The 16,457-nt window shown below is 50.1% G+C and overlaps 1 protein-coding gene and 1 pseudogene across 1 annotated transcript in view; both read right to left on the bottom strand.

Moving 5' to 3' along the window:
* Positions 1-798: 798 nt before the first annotated feature.
* Positions 799-16,457, bottom strand: part of SAFB2 (scaffold attachment factor B2) — a 29,841-nt gene continuing 14,182 nt past the window's right edge. The window contains exons 11-21 of the mRNA XM_043911851.1: positions 16,326-16,438; positions 12,690-12,820; positions 11,310-11,401; positions 8,513-8,649; positions 7,208-7,498; positions 5,323-5,463; positions 4,174-4,216; positions 3,164-3,294; positions 1,635-1,747; positions 1,431-1,497; positions 799-1,175 (exon numbers count right to left, since the gene is read on the bottom strand). Coding sequence (XP_043767786.1) covers positions 1,043-1,175; positions 1,431-1,497; positions 1,635-1,747; positions 3,164-3,294; positions 4,174-4,216; positions 5,323-5,463; positions 7,208-7,498; positions 8,513-8,649; positions 11,310-11,401; positions 12,690-12,820; positions 16,326-16,438 — 1,392 coding nt within the window. The 3' untranslated portion in view covers positions 799-1,042. The remainder of the gene's footprint in view (positions 1,176-1,430; positions 1,498-1,634; positions 1,748-3,163; positions 3,295-4,173; positions 4,217-5,322; positions 5,464-7,207; positions 7,499-8,512; positions 8,650-11,309; positions 11,402-12,689; positions 12,821-16,325; positions 16,439-16,457) is intronic.
* LOC122699653 lies at positions 5,475-7,188 on the bottom strand (annotated as a pseudogene).

Raw genomic sequence — 16,457 nt, 5'->3', positions numbered from 1 at the left:
GGTCATCTCATTTCTGAGCAGGGCGGGGCCAGTGATCCTTCCAGAGACACGCCTCTCTGTGGTGTCACACTGCAGGGGCCTGGATGGAGCTGGGGGCAGCTCGTGAACAACCCCTTTGGCCAGTCAGGGGTTTTCAATGAAGGCTGCTGCTGTGAGTGTACAAAGTCATGTTCAATTCTTTGCGATCCCATGGACTGTAGCCTGCCAGACTCCTCTGTCCATGGGATTTCCCAGGCAAGAATACTGGAGTGGGTTGCCATTTCCCTCTCCAGGGGATCTTCCCGACCCAGAGATTCAACCCGTGTCTCCTGCATTACAGGCAGATGCTCTATCACTACGTTGCCAGGGAAACCCTTAATGAAGATCACTGCTATTTATAATCACAAATGAGATTTCACCTATGAACTTGCATTTCCAGGAAAAGGGGTGGATCTGGTACTGCTGGGCTCGTGCCAAGCAGGGGTTGCCCACCCCCGCCCCTCAGCCAGACCCACAAATTGCACAGAACCGTCAGGTAAAGTGACTGGTCCCAGGGCCCCCGGATGCACACACCCTTCCTGTTGGTGAAGAATTCTTAATTCCTTCTCAGCTCTGTCACTTAAGGGCTCTAGGACTCTTGTGAGCAATGTGACCCCTGAACCTGTTTCCTTCTCTATAAGGTGGGGACAGGGACGCCCCCCCTTTACCAGGAGCTGTGAGAATTCAGGAATGTGAGCCAGCCTCTGCTTTCCAAACAGACAGCAATGCTGCTGAGGGCTGACCCTGTTCTCTGCTCTGTAATCACCGATACACATACACTGGTGAGAACCATAAACTTTTATTAATGGAAAATGGAATGCCTCATTAACAGAAACCTTATCTTAAAAAGGCAGAACAAGAACACATTTATTAAAAAAAAAAAATGAATTCACATTGGATTGAGCTACAACACGGTGGCAGGATTTGCTTTTGCTTCTTAAAAGATTCCACAAGTTCAAGGTAACTCTGCTAAGAGTTCAACAGTACGTCTGTCCGCCTACCAGGACGCGTGGAGGGGTGGGGTCTAGTAGTGGCGGGTGAAGTGGGGGTACGGGTCTCTGTTGCCCCGGTCCTGGCCAGCCAGTCCGTCGCTGTCGAGGCCTCCAGCAGGCACCACGTCACCCTGGGTGTGCCCACCGTGTGCAAAGCCGCCTCGCCTAGGAACAAAGGCACGTGTGTGTTCTCATTGTGTCACTTCGCAGCAGCAGGCTCAGAGTCCCCTGGCTTTTTCCAGAGGAGAAAATTCATAACCACAGGTTGCCTTCTGGGGAGCACTGTTAGTTGCGTAAGTTGTCAAGGGTTGCTATGGGAGCATTCTCAAAACACTCAACCAGAAAGCTGATCAAGCATGCAGAAAGTGAGAGGAACTGAGGAGCAAGAAGAAATCAATTTTATGGGCAGACAAAACTTACCCCGATATTCCGCCCCGATCTGCCATGTGCCCAGGGCCTGAGGGTCCAGACAGGCCCCTCTCACCACCTGGAAGAGAAGGAAGAGTCTGCTAACACTCCCTTCTCGGAAGCCCTGGGAAAGCTGGGGGATTCCTGGCCGCCCCTGCCCAGAAGCCCTCCCAGACCTGCAGGCGGAGCGGGGGGAGAGGGGGTGTCAGCCCATACCTTGCCACCGTGAGTGTTCCCGGCCCGCTGTGTCCGCGTCCACTGTTCCCGGCCAGGTGCGCTCCTGATGTTCCTCCAGCCTCTGGCTGTGCTCCGACCAGTCACGGCCACCCCTTTGCCAAAACAAAAGGCAGACACACAAAGGTCCCACTATGCCTCCAGGAAGAGGTTGTGGCTATGGCTGGGGGATCATGCCCCCCTGTCAAGAGTTTCTGAGAAAAGTGGGCAAAGAATGGGAGGAGACATTTCCCCAGAGAAACACATGTGGCCAGTAAGCACATGAGTAGGTCTTCAGCACAGCTAACATCACATCACCCCTGTCAGGATGGCTACTATCAAAAAGACAGATGACAGTGGCAAGTGCAGGTGAGGACATGCAGACACACGGATCCTCAGGCCAGGCTGCTGTGAATGTGAAATGGCACAGCCTTGTTGGAAAATAGCACAGTGGTCCCTTGAAATGTTAAATGTAGAACGGCCATGTGACCCAGCGATTCCACTCCAAGGTGTCTGAGACTGGTAAACCTGCATTTACACAAAACCTTGTACACCAACCACCCCAAAGTGGAGACCACCAAAGTGTCCATCAACTAACTTGAACAGATACAAAAAATGTGGCTCCTCCATACACTGGGAGATTCATCAGCCTGGAAAAGGAGAAAAGCCCTGACATTCTCTCCAACACAGATGCACCTTGAGGACATGATGCTCACTGAGAGAAGCAGACACAGACAGACAGTGTGTGAATCTACTGATGGGAAACATCTGGAGCAGGCCAATCCAGAGAGAGAGAAAGTGGGTTAGTGGTTGCCAGGGAGCTGGGGAGGGTCTGCTGATGGGAGCTTCTTTTGGGGGTGATGTAAATGCTCTGAAATGGGTTCTAAGGATGGGTGCATGGCTCGATGGATCAACTGAAAGCCATCCAACTGTGCACTGTTGACAGCAAACTGCACAGCGATTCCTGAAATGGCTCTTTCAGACAGAAACCCCGGGAGCGGACAATCCAAGCCCAGTTCCCATGTGCAGGCGCAACCACCTGGTCCCAGGCCCTGTGTGACAGCCGCCTGGTCCCACGGTGACGCGGCTCCACACAGCCTGCTGCCAGAGCATGAGCTGGCCCCTTTACACTGAAGACAAAGTGGCTGAACAACCTGAGAGAACTCGGTGTCAAGCAGGTCCCTATCTATCCAACTGGCACCCTAGTCTTTGATCAACATCCGAAACACCCCTAGAGATGCGGCGGAGACTTCTGGTGACTGTGACACCAGCCTGACAAGACACCTAGACAACTCTGGAGCACAGGGCCGGGTGAAGCTTCTCTACTCCTGACAGGGGACAAGCCTTAGACAGCCTCAGGGCTACCTGCTTCAGCAGCTGGGGCCTGCAATATGGACCTTCACACCTAGGGATGACACTGTTCCAGGTGACCTGGCAGGTACATACACCTGGATCACTCTCACAGAAGCCAAGCTGGACCAAGTGAGGGCAATGACGCCCCCAGTGAGGCTTGGCATGGCCTGCCCGCTAACCTGGGTGGAGGTGGCGGCCCCCGGCCCTCGCTCATCCTCTTGTCGGAGCCGTAGCCGCCCCAGCCGTCTCGGGAGTCGCGGGCGTGGCGCTCTGGTGGTCCTCCATGGCTGTGGCGCTCGTCTGAGTAGTGCTGGAAGGCGCAAGAGGGACAGGGCGACTCCAGCCTCACTGTTCCTGGACAGCCCAGTGGCAGGCACACCCTCTAGGTCTGGTCAACCTGCAGACCCTGCCACCCAAGAGGACCTACCCAGGCCCCTTCTGACACTTTTTGATCCCTTCCTCACTTGAGAATCCCGAGCACCCCTAGAGCTCCATCACTGATGCACACGAAGGACCAGCAGAGGGCCCCCTGGCCCTGTGAGCATGGAGAGTCCCAGGCTCTGGGTCCACCAAGACATCACTCAGACCCATCTTCCCTGAAGAGGACAAACACCTGCTCCTTGCTGGTGACAGGACGCTCCCCCTACAGCGTCAGGGCAGGCCAGCGCCCTCAAACCCCCTAGCTCAGTACTGTGGAGGCCTGCAAGCCAGCAATGCTGGTGGGAATGGTTCAGTGCCCCTGGCCAACTAAGTCAGTGCCCTGGAAGCCAGCACATCTTGGGAGCAAGAGAGACTATGTATTCTTTCACCACCCCCGCCACTCCCCCACCCCATTTAAACAGCCATGACTCTGATGCTGCCCCCACCTTTCTTGTAGGGGTGGCATCCGCTCTCCTCTGAGCTGACACCCTAGGGCACCTGCAGGCCCTCAGACAGAGGTACCCACCCCAGTACCTGATAGGGATGCCCTAAAACATAGGCTAAATGACCCCCAGCAGGCTGCTAAGCCCCCGTTTGGGATATCCCACGTGTCTAGACTGGAAGATACTCTACATAAGCAGACAATCAATCCTCTTTATTCACTTCCTATTGAATAAGACGAAGGACAAGCCCTATGTATTTAATGTCCACATCTGCCCACTGCACAGAAGCAGCCACGCTCCCAGCCTGAGGTCTGGCTTTTACTCACCTGCCCATCTCGCTCTCCCATCACTGACCTTGAACCTTCCCTCCTGCAAAACAGAAGTATCTCATTCCAGTAGCAGCTGACGGCTCTCTCTGACACTGCTGCAGACCACACGGAAGAGTCCGACAATTGGGGTACTTATCCTCTTTCACCACATGAGAACAGTTAACTGATTGACAGGCCTGAAAAAAGAGCTGGCTGGCAGCTCCCTGGGGGTAGGAGTGAAGTCGGAGCCTAAGAAAGTGGGGAGGAAGGTTTTACTGAACTAAAATCTCTCACAGGGGTCTCAGAAATAGAGATCTACCTACGAAGCCAATGCCAAATTAATCTGTGGTCTGGTGACAAACTGGGTAATAAGAAAGCCTTGGCGGGTCTTAACCTCTGGTATGATATGACCCATGTGACTAACACATGGGAAACCAAGTCCAGCCACGATTAAATAAATGAGTGGCGTCTCAGCCTGTCTTCACCCCTATCTCCCTTCCCTCATGGAGGAGCTAACGAGCAATGAAATGGCTCAAGGATATGCAGCCTGGGGGAGCACAATGAGAAACCTAGAGAGAGAATGCTTAAACTTGAAAATCAAGGGCTCTCTTTCTAATAAATGAGATAGTCTTCATTAAAGAGGCACTGGCAAAAAAAAAACTACACCCCCAGACCCTTAAAACACAAAGCAAGCCTGACAGGGCGTCTGCCACGTCCTGCAGTCAGCCCCCTTGGTGCAGTCTGGCTCGGGCCCCATGCGGGTCAGTGACCCTGCAGATGGCTCCAGTGGGTCACGGCCTTTCTCTAAACCACTTCCTCATCTGTAAGAACAAGGAGGCTGGGCCATGCCCTCCCCTCCTCAAAGACCTGTGCTCCAGTGCAACTCCTGCCAGGGGAGGGACAAGAAGGAAGAGTGGCAATGGAGACCCCAGGGAGCTATGCAACCCAGAGCCTGGGGCCTGTCCTTCACAAGAGGCACCTTGTGTTTCACATGAAACACACACTGAGGCCTTCCCCATAGTCAAAGCGAAAATGCCCTAAGGGACCATTGATTCCCACATCCCGGTCAAGGTCTGTCTCTAAATCCCATGTGTGGCGGTCACTAGGAGCCTCCCAGCACGAGAAGAGGTGGAGACCCACCCTGCTGGAGAGGGGCGGGGCACTGACCTGTCAGCTACATGCTCCTGGTACCGGCCCCGGTCACGGTGGTCGAAGTGGTGGAAACGGTGATCAGGCCGAGGGAAGTCCGGGCGGTACCTGTCCTCCATGGCCATGCGCTTTCCTTCTGGCCAATAGGCGTCATCTCGCCTGTTTTTCATTTTTAAAAAGATGCAAATTTCACTTATGAGAGAGAATGAGGGGGAAAAAAGCAAGAGGGTGGAGGTGGAATGCTCTCTCCAGACACAGTATCATTTAAAATGTCCTGCAGGGCTAATCTCTAAACATTCAGTCATTATTGCTTTGATTTGATATATTAAAACCCCCAAACTACCAAAAGGCACCCTGGCATTCTCATTTGACAGTCCTGAAAGAAGAACCACTGTGAACTAACTGTATCACAAGGCTGTTAATACCTTGATCCCCACAAGAGCTCAAATGCAAGTGAAATGAAATACTTGATTTTCTGGAAAGAACGTTCCGAGTTATCACATTTTCAACTCATCGTCTATGGTAACCTGAACTTCCCTCTGTGCTTTTCAGAAGCAAAGGGAATTAGATCGGGTGACAGCAAACTACACACAACTTGGGATGGTCTCCAATTATCTTCTTCCTGATTTTCACCAGAAAATTAGGCTCACAGGTGGTGGGGTGATGGGAGACCATCAGTTAAGCAGCTTAGAGAAGGCAGAGAGAGATAAACCTACTTTCTTTTTTTTATTTTTATTTATTTATTTATTTATTTTTTTTGAGACCGCATTGATTTTTTTATTTTTGATTCTGTTTTTTGTTTTTTATAATGAGTTCTTTTTAAACCATGTCATACATTTCCCATACTGATATCGCATGATCCATTATAATATAGGCAGGGGGATTTACTAATGGTGGGGCGTGCCATACCCTCCGTCGCTTCAGCCAGACAGTTCGACCTGCAGCTCCTTGTTCCTGTGCACCTCCGCCGCATGCCTCTCCTTTTCCTGCAGACGTTCAATAATAGCAGCTAGATTCGCCTCACGGTTTTCCTTGATTTGTTCCATCTTCAGGATCAGCTTCTCCTCTGCCATCTTGCTGAAGTTGTTGTTCTCCTCCAAAGCCTTCTGGAGGACCTCTCGCTCATGTTCCCGCTTCTCCGCCAGTTGTTTCAGCACCTGAGCCTCCTGAGACTTTCTTCTTTCCTCTGCAGCCTCCAGTTTTTTCTGGATCTCCTCCAGGGACAGGTCTTTCTTCTTGGGAGAAGCTAAAGTTCGTGGAGCTTCTGAGATGGGAGATGGTGGTTTTAAGATCAGCTCAAAAGCCTGGCCGGAGGCACGCTTGTTGATTTACTTCACTTCCATATCATCGTAAGTATAGATGTTGATGTTGCGAGGTTCCGGGTAGAAGCAAGAGCAGATCAAGGACAGCATGGTTCCTTCATTTTTTCCTTGTAGGCCATTGCTGTTTTAGCCATTGTAGGGATGTGCAGATGCTGAGCGGTGGCGAAGGCGGAGGGTCCGGCTACAGCAGCGCAGAGAGCGAGAGAGAAGACTCTACTTTCTTTTTTTTAAACCTACTTTCTTAGAGGAAGGCAACCTGCTTATCCACAGCACTGACTCTGTGCCTCTCACTCCAGGAGGACATGTGAGCCCGAAGGAGATGACAGGGAACGCGGCCTAATGCATGCCTACCTGTCTCCTCCCCACTAGATAGCGTCAAACTTCCCCAGGAACCACAGCGCCAATGAAAGGACTGCCAAGGCGAGAGCATCACCAAGCCTCCAGCAAGTGGCAGCTCTGGAGATACTCTACTAGCTGCAGAGGCGGCAGCTACGAGCTCTGCCCAGGTGTCCATCTTCAGCACCCCCGACTCCCTACACCAACATGGATGCAGCCAGTCCCCGCTCTGGCTGCGGCCTTACCGCCCAATGTCGTAGGGCCTCCTGACCACCGACCGCCGTTCCTGCTCATAGCGTAGCTGCTCCTGCTGGTGCCGCAGCTCCTCACGCTCCCGCTGGATACGTTCCTGCTCACGCCGGCGCTCCCGCTCCACGCGCTCCCGCTCCCGCTCGAGCCGTTCGCGCTCCAGGCGCTCCCGCTCCAGGCGCTGCCACTGGCGGTCAAGCTGCTCGCGTTCCCGCTCCAGCCGTGCCTTCTCCTTGCCCTCGTGGAAGGCCTCCAGGCGCTGCTCTCGCTCCCGCTGCTCACGCTCTCTGTAGACACAGGAAGGCCACCCTGACTTTCCCACATGGTGGTGCCCAGGCACCAAGGTCCTTGGAGGGAGCCTGGACACATCAAGCTCCTGGATGTGACCTGGCTGCCCCCTCACAGGCTACATCCCGCCCCCTGAACTGCTCTGATCATCCAGAAACCCCAAACTCCATCCTTTCCCCTTCTCCAACTAGCAAAACCGGGGTGAGCTGGGAGGGAGGGATGATGGCAAGTGGACACAGAGTCTCAGGTCCAGACCAGGAGGACCTGCTCGAAGAGCGCCAGAATGAAACCACAGGTAAACAAGGGCAGAAAAGTAAAAAAAGCAAAGGATAACTGCTACTCTGAAGTTCCTGAGCAGATAAAACCCTGGAGACACGGATGACAGCCACTCTCCCTGAGAGACGACTCATGCTCTTTTTTGTCACTCCTTCCCTCTCCGAGGGTGTACATCTAACGTGGCATTTTGAAAGGGACCCAAGACGGTGTGGGGACAGGAGAAAGCCAGGCACCAGTGAAGGGATCACAGGTCTTGCCCCTCAGCCACCGCACACAGAAGCTGGCGAGGGAGTTGGGGATGCCCCCCTGCTCTCCTCACTCGCTCCCAGGGTGCCAGGGAAGGCTCTACACCAAGGGCAAGCCAGCTGGAAGTGGAACATCTTCAAATGGGTCAAGAAACTCTGACTTTCTAAAGCCCACATGCAGAAGCTAAAGTCACACTATTTTAGAAAAGCAAACTGGAGAAGCTGTTGATCCAGTTTGGTGGGGAAGACTGAGGTCTCAACCCCAGAGACCCTCCTGTCAAAGCCACAGGTGGCCTGGGTACGCGTGCTACCTGGGTCAGGGCACAACTTCAGCCAGAGGAGATGATGCTGAGCAGAAACAGGCTTGGATGACTATGCTGGGACGACTACGTCATGGGCTGGGTGGGTGCAGCACAGACACTAGGAGGCCAGCAAGCCCAGGGGACTGGTTTGGGAGGAAGGGCAATCCCCCCGAGAAGAGACCCCACTCACCGCCGCCTCTCTGTCTCTCGGATCTCCCGCTCCCGCTGCCTCTGGCGCTCTCGCTCCCTCTGCTCTTTGATTTTATCAAACGACAGGATGTCTCTCTTCTCCTTGCTTTCTGACTTGCGATCCTGACTCTTTGAGCTCTGTTAACCAAAACTGGCTTATTAATGTCAGGGAAATGATGACAAACATACGATTCAAGTGAAATTAGCAGGTTTGGACTAGACTAAGAACCTTGGGTCCCTTGGGGTTTACAGGGAGGTCCCCAGCACAGTTTGCCTCACACCATGTGAGTTTTGATGCTACAGCCTTGCTTTCGAATCTTGCAAAGGGCATTAATGAAACAGAAGAGGTAGGGTAAAACCTCAGCAAGTAGTTTCTCTGGAATGGCAGAGCCAAGCGCTCTGCATTATCTACAGCAAAACCAGGCTCCCCAGAGGCACAGGGCAGGCACACGCCACCACAGCAATCCCCCTGCTCGGTGGGGTCACCTGACTGCTGGTTCAGGCCTCAGGCAGGAGGCTTCAACACAGAGCAAGCCAAAGGCCCACAGGTGTAAACCAGCACTCTAGATAAAGCAGAGTACTGTGGGCACTTCTGTGCTCTTCCATTTCTGGGAGAAGGAAGGAAACACTGACAAATGACTTCCATTCTGAGGCTCTCCAAGGCTGGGGTTCCCACACTGGCCACAAGCCAGCCTCTCCTGGAGGGTTTCGTGAAACTCAGAACCCAGGGCCTCCTGTGGACCCACTGCCTCACAACTCCCAGGGAAGGAGCCTGGGACACATTTTTTAAAAAGCTCCTCAGCAGTCTTTTCTTAACTGGCTCACAGAGGGGCAAAATATCAATGAAAAACAAAGCAATCCAAAAGAAAGAAAATCAAAGGTCATAACCAAACATTTTACTGGAGGGAAAAAAAGGGAGGGGACACAGAGGAGACCTGTCCACACTCATTACAAGGACAGGTTCACAGCCCCAAACACCACAATGATCTGCAAGGATGGCAGAATTGGGAGTCTGAGCACACACTGCAGGCTGCAGAGGGGAACGACAGACGGCCTGCGTCCTGAGGTACCAGATGTCATCTGCTGGGGACGGTGGCGTGTGGGGCAGTGGAGGGGAAAAGGTGTGTGTCTCGCATCGGGTTCCCGGGTCAACAGCCTGTCCTCGTCACTTCTTAGTGGCCTGGCACATGTCAGTGTCCTCCATAACCTTTCTGAAGGGCACTCAGTGAACATCTACCACAACAAACAATGTGTCTGCAGCTCTGGACCTGCCCTGACAAGTGGCATACCCACAAATGCTGCATCCAGACGGGACGTGGAGACATTCAAGTGTCCGTCAACAGGGGACTTGGTCAGAATGACCGCAGTACATCCACAGCTCAGTAATAAAGCTTTACAAGGAAAAGGACAGCCCCCCACCCCCAAACACACACACCTGGATGGATTTCAGGGATACTATGCTGAGGGCAAAGACCAATCTCAAGGTCACGGTTGTATGATTTCATCTACATACATTCTCAAGACACCATGCTGGTGACAAAAAACCAGTTACAGGTTTCCAGCGTTGGGGATGGACTGGTGGGGTGGGGCAATGTTACAGGGGTGTCCAGGAGGAGATCTTTGTGCTGAGGGACCAGGTATGCACATGGACTGAAGTGGCAGGACTCAAGTCTACACTGGTGACAAAGTGTCCTGGTGCTGCCCCCACCTCCACACAGTTAACTAGGACATAACCACTGGGCAGGTTCCTAGGACCTCTGTACTATCTCTGACAACTTTCTATGAATCTGTAATCACTTCAAAATTTGAACTTTAAAGCCGACCTGTGTATGTCTCATGCATAAAGCTCCACAAGTCAGCACAGACGTGCACAGCAGCAAGTCCCAGGAGGCCCAGGCCCCACGGTGTTGTACGTGTAGACATGCAAGTGGCGGGTGCATCTGCCACTGAGAGGGGCCCATACAGAGTAGAGGCCTCCGCTTTGCTTACCTCATCTCTTTCTGTACTAGTTGTATTTCTCATCAAGTTTACATTTTTATTTAGCATCACAGTTATCTGGCTGGTGAGATTATTGGCCTTCCTTGGTTCTTCTCTGTATTTTATGATTCTCCTCAGGGGAACATAGCACTGGGAACTGCCGCTTTATGGACCCCAAGTGCTCATTTCAAAATTAAGCCTCAGCATCATAAAGTGCTCCTGGGTGAACGCTGCTAGCTCTGTACTCGCTAAGAGGGCACTGCTCTCCTCGCTGATGTTTTAGTTACAACCTTCAGCTGGGAAGCAAAGGGTTCAGTTTGCCAGAGTAGAAAGAGTAAAACAAGAAGCAATAAGCTTGTCCTGTGGTTCAGGCCACATAGGCAACAGGGCTCACTCTCTGATCACAGAAGAGAGGCAGGTGGGCCCAACTTGTCTTTTTGGTTAATTTAATAAAAAACTAGAAAAACAGCTGCAGAAAATGAACAGAACCTGCCTTCCAGCCTGACAAGCCTGAGGCCTTGCCCATTTTATCCAGTTCATGAATCATCTCTCCTGGAAGATGGTATAGAATAATAGGATTGGCAAAGGGTCAACACGTTTATGGGCTGCAAACACAGTTACGGATTGTTTTAGAGTAAGTTTCAGAACCTAATCCGTGTGTGTGCACAGTCTAGTTATTAATAGCAACATGTCTCCTTAGTACTTCAAAGAACCTTAACATTTCAAGGGTGAAACAACGTTCTTCTCGTAACACAAATCAATGTGGTCGTTAAACCATCATTGGAACCGGCCAGACTCGAGAGGGCAGGGGCAATACTCACTCTCTCTTTTGACCTGCTTGTGGTTTTCACACTGATGACAGGCTCCCCTTTGGATTTGTCCATTACAACAGTTCGTTCCATTCCTCTGCTTCCTTCAGGAAAAAACACACCATCTATGGACACATGTCGACACCCTCCCTCCCTGACCACAGGCAGGCCCCAGGCTGACTGGGGGCTCTGGACACGCCTTCCACGGACTGCTGCTAAGCTCTGGAGCCTTGGTGCCCTCACTTGCCTCTCCGATGCGAGAAAAAGCGCTGCTGACATGGCAACATTGGGTGTGAGGTGGCTGGTGTCCCCCGACTGGCCTTTACTCATCTGGGGCGATCTGTTCGAATCTTATGGCGTAAATGAGGATCAAAGTGCATTCTGCAATATGGGTGCAAACATTTGCCACCTGCAGGCTTCCCTCACCCCCACAATAAACCCCAGCAGCTTCAAGGAGAACCCACTTGGATATGTGTTCTGCCCACACATCTTGGGGAGCTCTGCACAACCCAAGGCCCCATATAGATGCTGCCTGCAGGCTCATGCGCCCTGCCAGATGGATGAGCTCCCCTCATTCATCTCCCAAAATGAAGGCTTCCAAACTGATTTTCCCTCAACGACACAATTAGCAGGCTCTAACCACCCCAACAATTACTGATTTAGGGACATTTACAATACTTGAGGAACATTTTAAAAAACATGCCTCTCTTGAAACTGCTGGCAAATTACCCCCAACACTTGAGATGTAACTTGTAATGTGCTGTACCAAATTCCCAGGCTCCAGATGGCTGGGTTTTGTTTGTTTTATTGGGTGGGGGGGAGGGGAGGGAAGGGGGAGGGTGCACATGTTGGTTTTACTTTAACAAAGTGCTCTGTGGACTCATGCAAACCCGGTCAGAGCACAATCAACTTTGATAAAATGACAACAGAGGTGGCGTGCCCCAAGTGTGGCTGCTGCCAATGGGTGTACATCCTCTGAGGTTTCCATTTTCTATTTTTTTCTTTTTTTTAAACTACATCTAGTTTTAACATAAATGCAGAAAAAATTTGGTGACAGAAGAGCAGAATCTCATGGAATCAGTCACAGGAACCCAGGACATCTGGCTCTTGCAAATCCCACACTTTATTCTGCCAGAGACTCAGGAAAAGCAAATACCCAGGTCACTGAGCCACCAATAAACACAGACCTTGACCAGGAAAGCTCTAGATCTCTGATGCTGCAGAGAAACTCCCTTCAGCCACTTCATCACCCAGGCTCTGGTGCTCTCAGCGCTTCCTGTACACAGCTCAGCTCAGCTCAGCAAAGGGCACTTACTGGGCCCTCGCTCCACATGCCTACTCGCCACCCTTGCCATCTCTTCCCGTCTTGTCAACACAAGACAGACTCATCACCTGATTTCGTGACTCTGGACCGATTTTCAGGTCCTAATTTCAGCTCATTTTCATCTTTCTCTTCCTTTTTAATGTCTTCAGGCTCTTTTTCCTCCTTTTTCTCCATCTTCTCTTCCTTCTTAATGATGGTTCTGTGCACACAGAAACAAAGTTACTACACCCGAGCTCCTGAGAGTCCCACAGGAGCAGGTCATACTTCCACACACAGCAAACCTGCCGGCTGGTAGTCAAAGGGGTAGAAATAATTGAAAACCATGGGAAAGATAATACCCTCTTCAGATATAGCCCCTTCCCAGTTAAGTTCCCTGCTACACCTAGAAACCTGTTGGATGACACTGAAGGCTCACAGGGTGTTTTTCCCAAATGCTAAATGCACCAGTACATCAACAGACCCACAAGCAGACATAAGAAACATTCCAACTGTATAGAAAAGCCTGTTAAAGACTAATTTCAAATGCTTCCTTCTGTATTTGTGGAATATTATTTTTAACTTTTGTAGGAAAAAACACTTTTCCCAGTAAGTAGAGTGTAAAACCGAATGGAGGTTCAGTGCAAGGATGGGTGGTGCCTGCCGCATGAAGCAGTGGCTCCCACCCGGACCACCAGCACCCCACTCTCGGGGAGGTACAGTGGCATGTGACGTGCCAGCAAACATGCAAACCATTAGTACTATTTCAACTGAAGGCAATTTCCTGCTAAGCAGTCAAATACATCACGGCTGCCATTCAAACATGTCTCCTATATCCTCTACTGGTGTTCGTCTCAGTCCATGCTTACTGAATGCCCACTGCATGCTAGGGTCCAGGCTGGGAAAACCAGGCCCCATGAGGTCTGCTAACAGGCACCCCCTGCCCTCCCTTCCCACCAACCAGGCAGTGTGGGAGGCCCGAGGAGCCCTCTCCCAGGTGCCCCTCAGTTCACCCTTCCTTCCTCCCAAACTTCACACACAAAGCTGTCATCTTTAATCAGAACCATTCACTGTAAATGCTTGTAACATACTACTTTCCCTTTAAAATACAAAACACTATAGATACAGCTCAAGTCTGCACCCGGAGACAGGCACCATGGATGCCTTTACTGTCAATCACGTGGCTCCGCCTCTCCTGGCTTTATATGCATGTTCCTATAACCATGACGCCCTTCAGTGATGCTCTAGGTTTCTTAAGACTGACACAGCAGGATGGTCCTTGTGCTGCTCTATCACACCTTCCAACCCATGCTCTGCCCGTCAAGCTGTCTAGACACACTGCACAGATGTGGGTCCTTTCGCCTGTTGGACCACAGTCCTCTGTTATTCACTTGGTTCTCCTCTGACAGACTAGAGATTGCTTCCTGGTCACTATGTGACTGCAAGAGAAGTCCCCAGGAAATGCCTTTGACATGCTTCTTCCACTCTTTGTGTGGGAATCCTCTCCCTCCCAGCAGACCTAAAAAACATCTTGAAAGGGAGATCCCTCCTACTTGTTCCAGACTCACATGCCACCTCCTAGACACAAAGGGACTTCTCAGTATCACAAAGTTAAGTGATTTCTTTTCTTCTTCTATTTTTTTTTTTTTTTTTGGTTGCACTGTGTGTCTTGTGGGATCTTAGTTCCCTGGCAAGGGACTGAACCTGGGCCACTGGCAGTAAAAACGTAAGAGTCCTAACCACTGGACCACCAAGGAATTTCCTAAAAAGCAATTTCTAAAACACTAGATGCATATATACACCAAAAGTGTCAGCCCTGGGTAGTGGGATTACACTTGACATCTGAGTGCACTTTCTAAATGGTAATTTCATAAAAACTCATCCAAGACCAGCCCCCTCTTCAGGAAACGCTTCTCTATGTCCCTTAGGATGATTACCAAACCTAGAAATTCTCAAAATGAAAGGTCAACAAGGGTGTCCACTGAAGAAAGAGTAAGATTAAAATCAAATTATAAAATGCTCTAGACCAACTATGTGAAACCAGTCTGGTTTCAAACAACTTAAGCTTGTCACCCAGTTCAGTGCCCCCATACGGGGGAAAGACCCCCTGCTTGCCACAGGCCCATACCACTCCTTTCCCAGCTGTGCCTCCTTCCACTCAGAGCACAGACCTCACAGCATCATTCCAGTGGCTGTGGAATCCGCCAGACAAGGGCTCACTAAGGGGGCTTGCACTCCCTTCCTTGCCCTCATGGCTTCCCCTGTTCTACCAGAATCGGTTTTCAGCACCACTGACAGGAAGTGTCTCTTCAAAGAAGCTGCCAATAAAATTACCATCTCACCCCTAATACAAAAAGGCTCACCTGACATGCATTTCTCCAGGGTTTATGAATTCCAATTTGGCTATTTCATTTCCAATGAAGATCAACAAGAATATCTTTAAAAACTAAGTTTAACTTATGAATATAATTTTGCCCCTAAGCATATTTACTTAACTATAAATTTTCTTACATGAAAAAAAAAGGAGAGAAGAATGAAATTACAGAAGACTGACATTCTCAGCAAAGGATTCAACTTTTATTAGAGTGTGAGTGGACCTAGAAATGAACATAAATTGTGCTGTCAATACAAACTCATGGCAGATACTCTACCTTCTGAGAGGGGCACCCTGTCAGGCACGTCAACAGTCTACCTCCTCAAAAGAGATAAACCTATTATTTTGATAAAAGTATCAACAGGGAACGCCTGCTTTGAAAGATCTGTCCTTGTTTTCATCTTGATTAAAGATGCAGATCACCTCCTTTATAAAAATAGTACCTCAGACCTGCAGTTCCCAAACTAAGGTCCAAGGTACACCAGGATGGGTCAACTCACAAGTGCCCTGGGATATTTTAAATTTTGGAAACAAAGAAAATTTGCTATATGTCAGATGCTAGGTGAACTAGGAGCTTTTGGTTACTCATCTCAGTATGAAATCAGGCTATACTCCTTTGGGTAACACTGGCTTTGCAAAGCTGGGCTTCTGCAGTTACTGTGATAAAATGTAAGAACTGCACAAAAATCAATGTGGATCAGTAAAGATTTCAAGGTTTGCAAGGCCATGCAACAGCTCAGAATGTCAAAAATGAAGTAAAAATACAGCTGATTCTTGAACAACGTGGGGGTTGGGGTGCTGATCCATCACATAGTCAAAAATCAACTTATAATTTCATAATCAGCCCTTCCTATCCACATGGTTCCACATCTGCAGTTTCAATCAACTCTGGTCCCACAGTGCTGTTGTTATTTACTCCTGAAAAAGCTCCCCGTGTAAGTGGACTCACTCAGTTCAAATCTGCCTTGCCAAAAGGCCTTTCAGTCTGTAATTTGTTTCAACAGATAACTAACCTGTTTGAACATAAATCTTTGTGCTGTGCTCAATCGTGTCTGACTCTTTGCAACCCCATGAACTGCACGCAGCCTGCCAGACTCCTCTGTCCATGAGAATTTCCAAGCAAGAATACTGGAGTGGCTTATTTCCTCCTCCAGGGCATCTTCCTGACCCAGTGATCGAACCCACATCTCCTGTATTGGCAGGTGGATTCTTTATAACAGCAAATCGCTGGCTGAGCGATTTGAACATGAATATTAAGATGCAAGAACCACCTGAGATTTAAATGAGGAGCTGGTGACCCTGCGGCTGCCACTTGCCATCCTCCCAAGAGAAACATTTTTTAAAAGCACCTTACTTTTCAACTTTGATCTCCACTGAATGATGTCTGTCAACACTAGACAATTTTTCCTTCTTCACTTCACACTCTTTTCTGTCAGACAGCTTTTTCCCAGAAGGTTCGTTTTTGGCCTAAAACACAGCATAGATA

The sequence above is a fragment of the Cervus elaphus genome, chromosome 9, assembly GCF_910594005.1.
Source record: "Cervus elaphus chromosome 9, mCerEla1.1, whole genome shotgun sequence".
In the NCBI taxonomy this organism is placed as follows: domain Eukaryota; kingdom Metazoa; phylum Chordata; class Mammalia; order Artiodactyla; family Cervidae; genus Cervus; species Cervus elaphus.
Note: the sequence above shows the minus strand (reverse complement) of the source record. Positions and strands in the feature narration are given on the sequence as shown.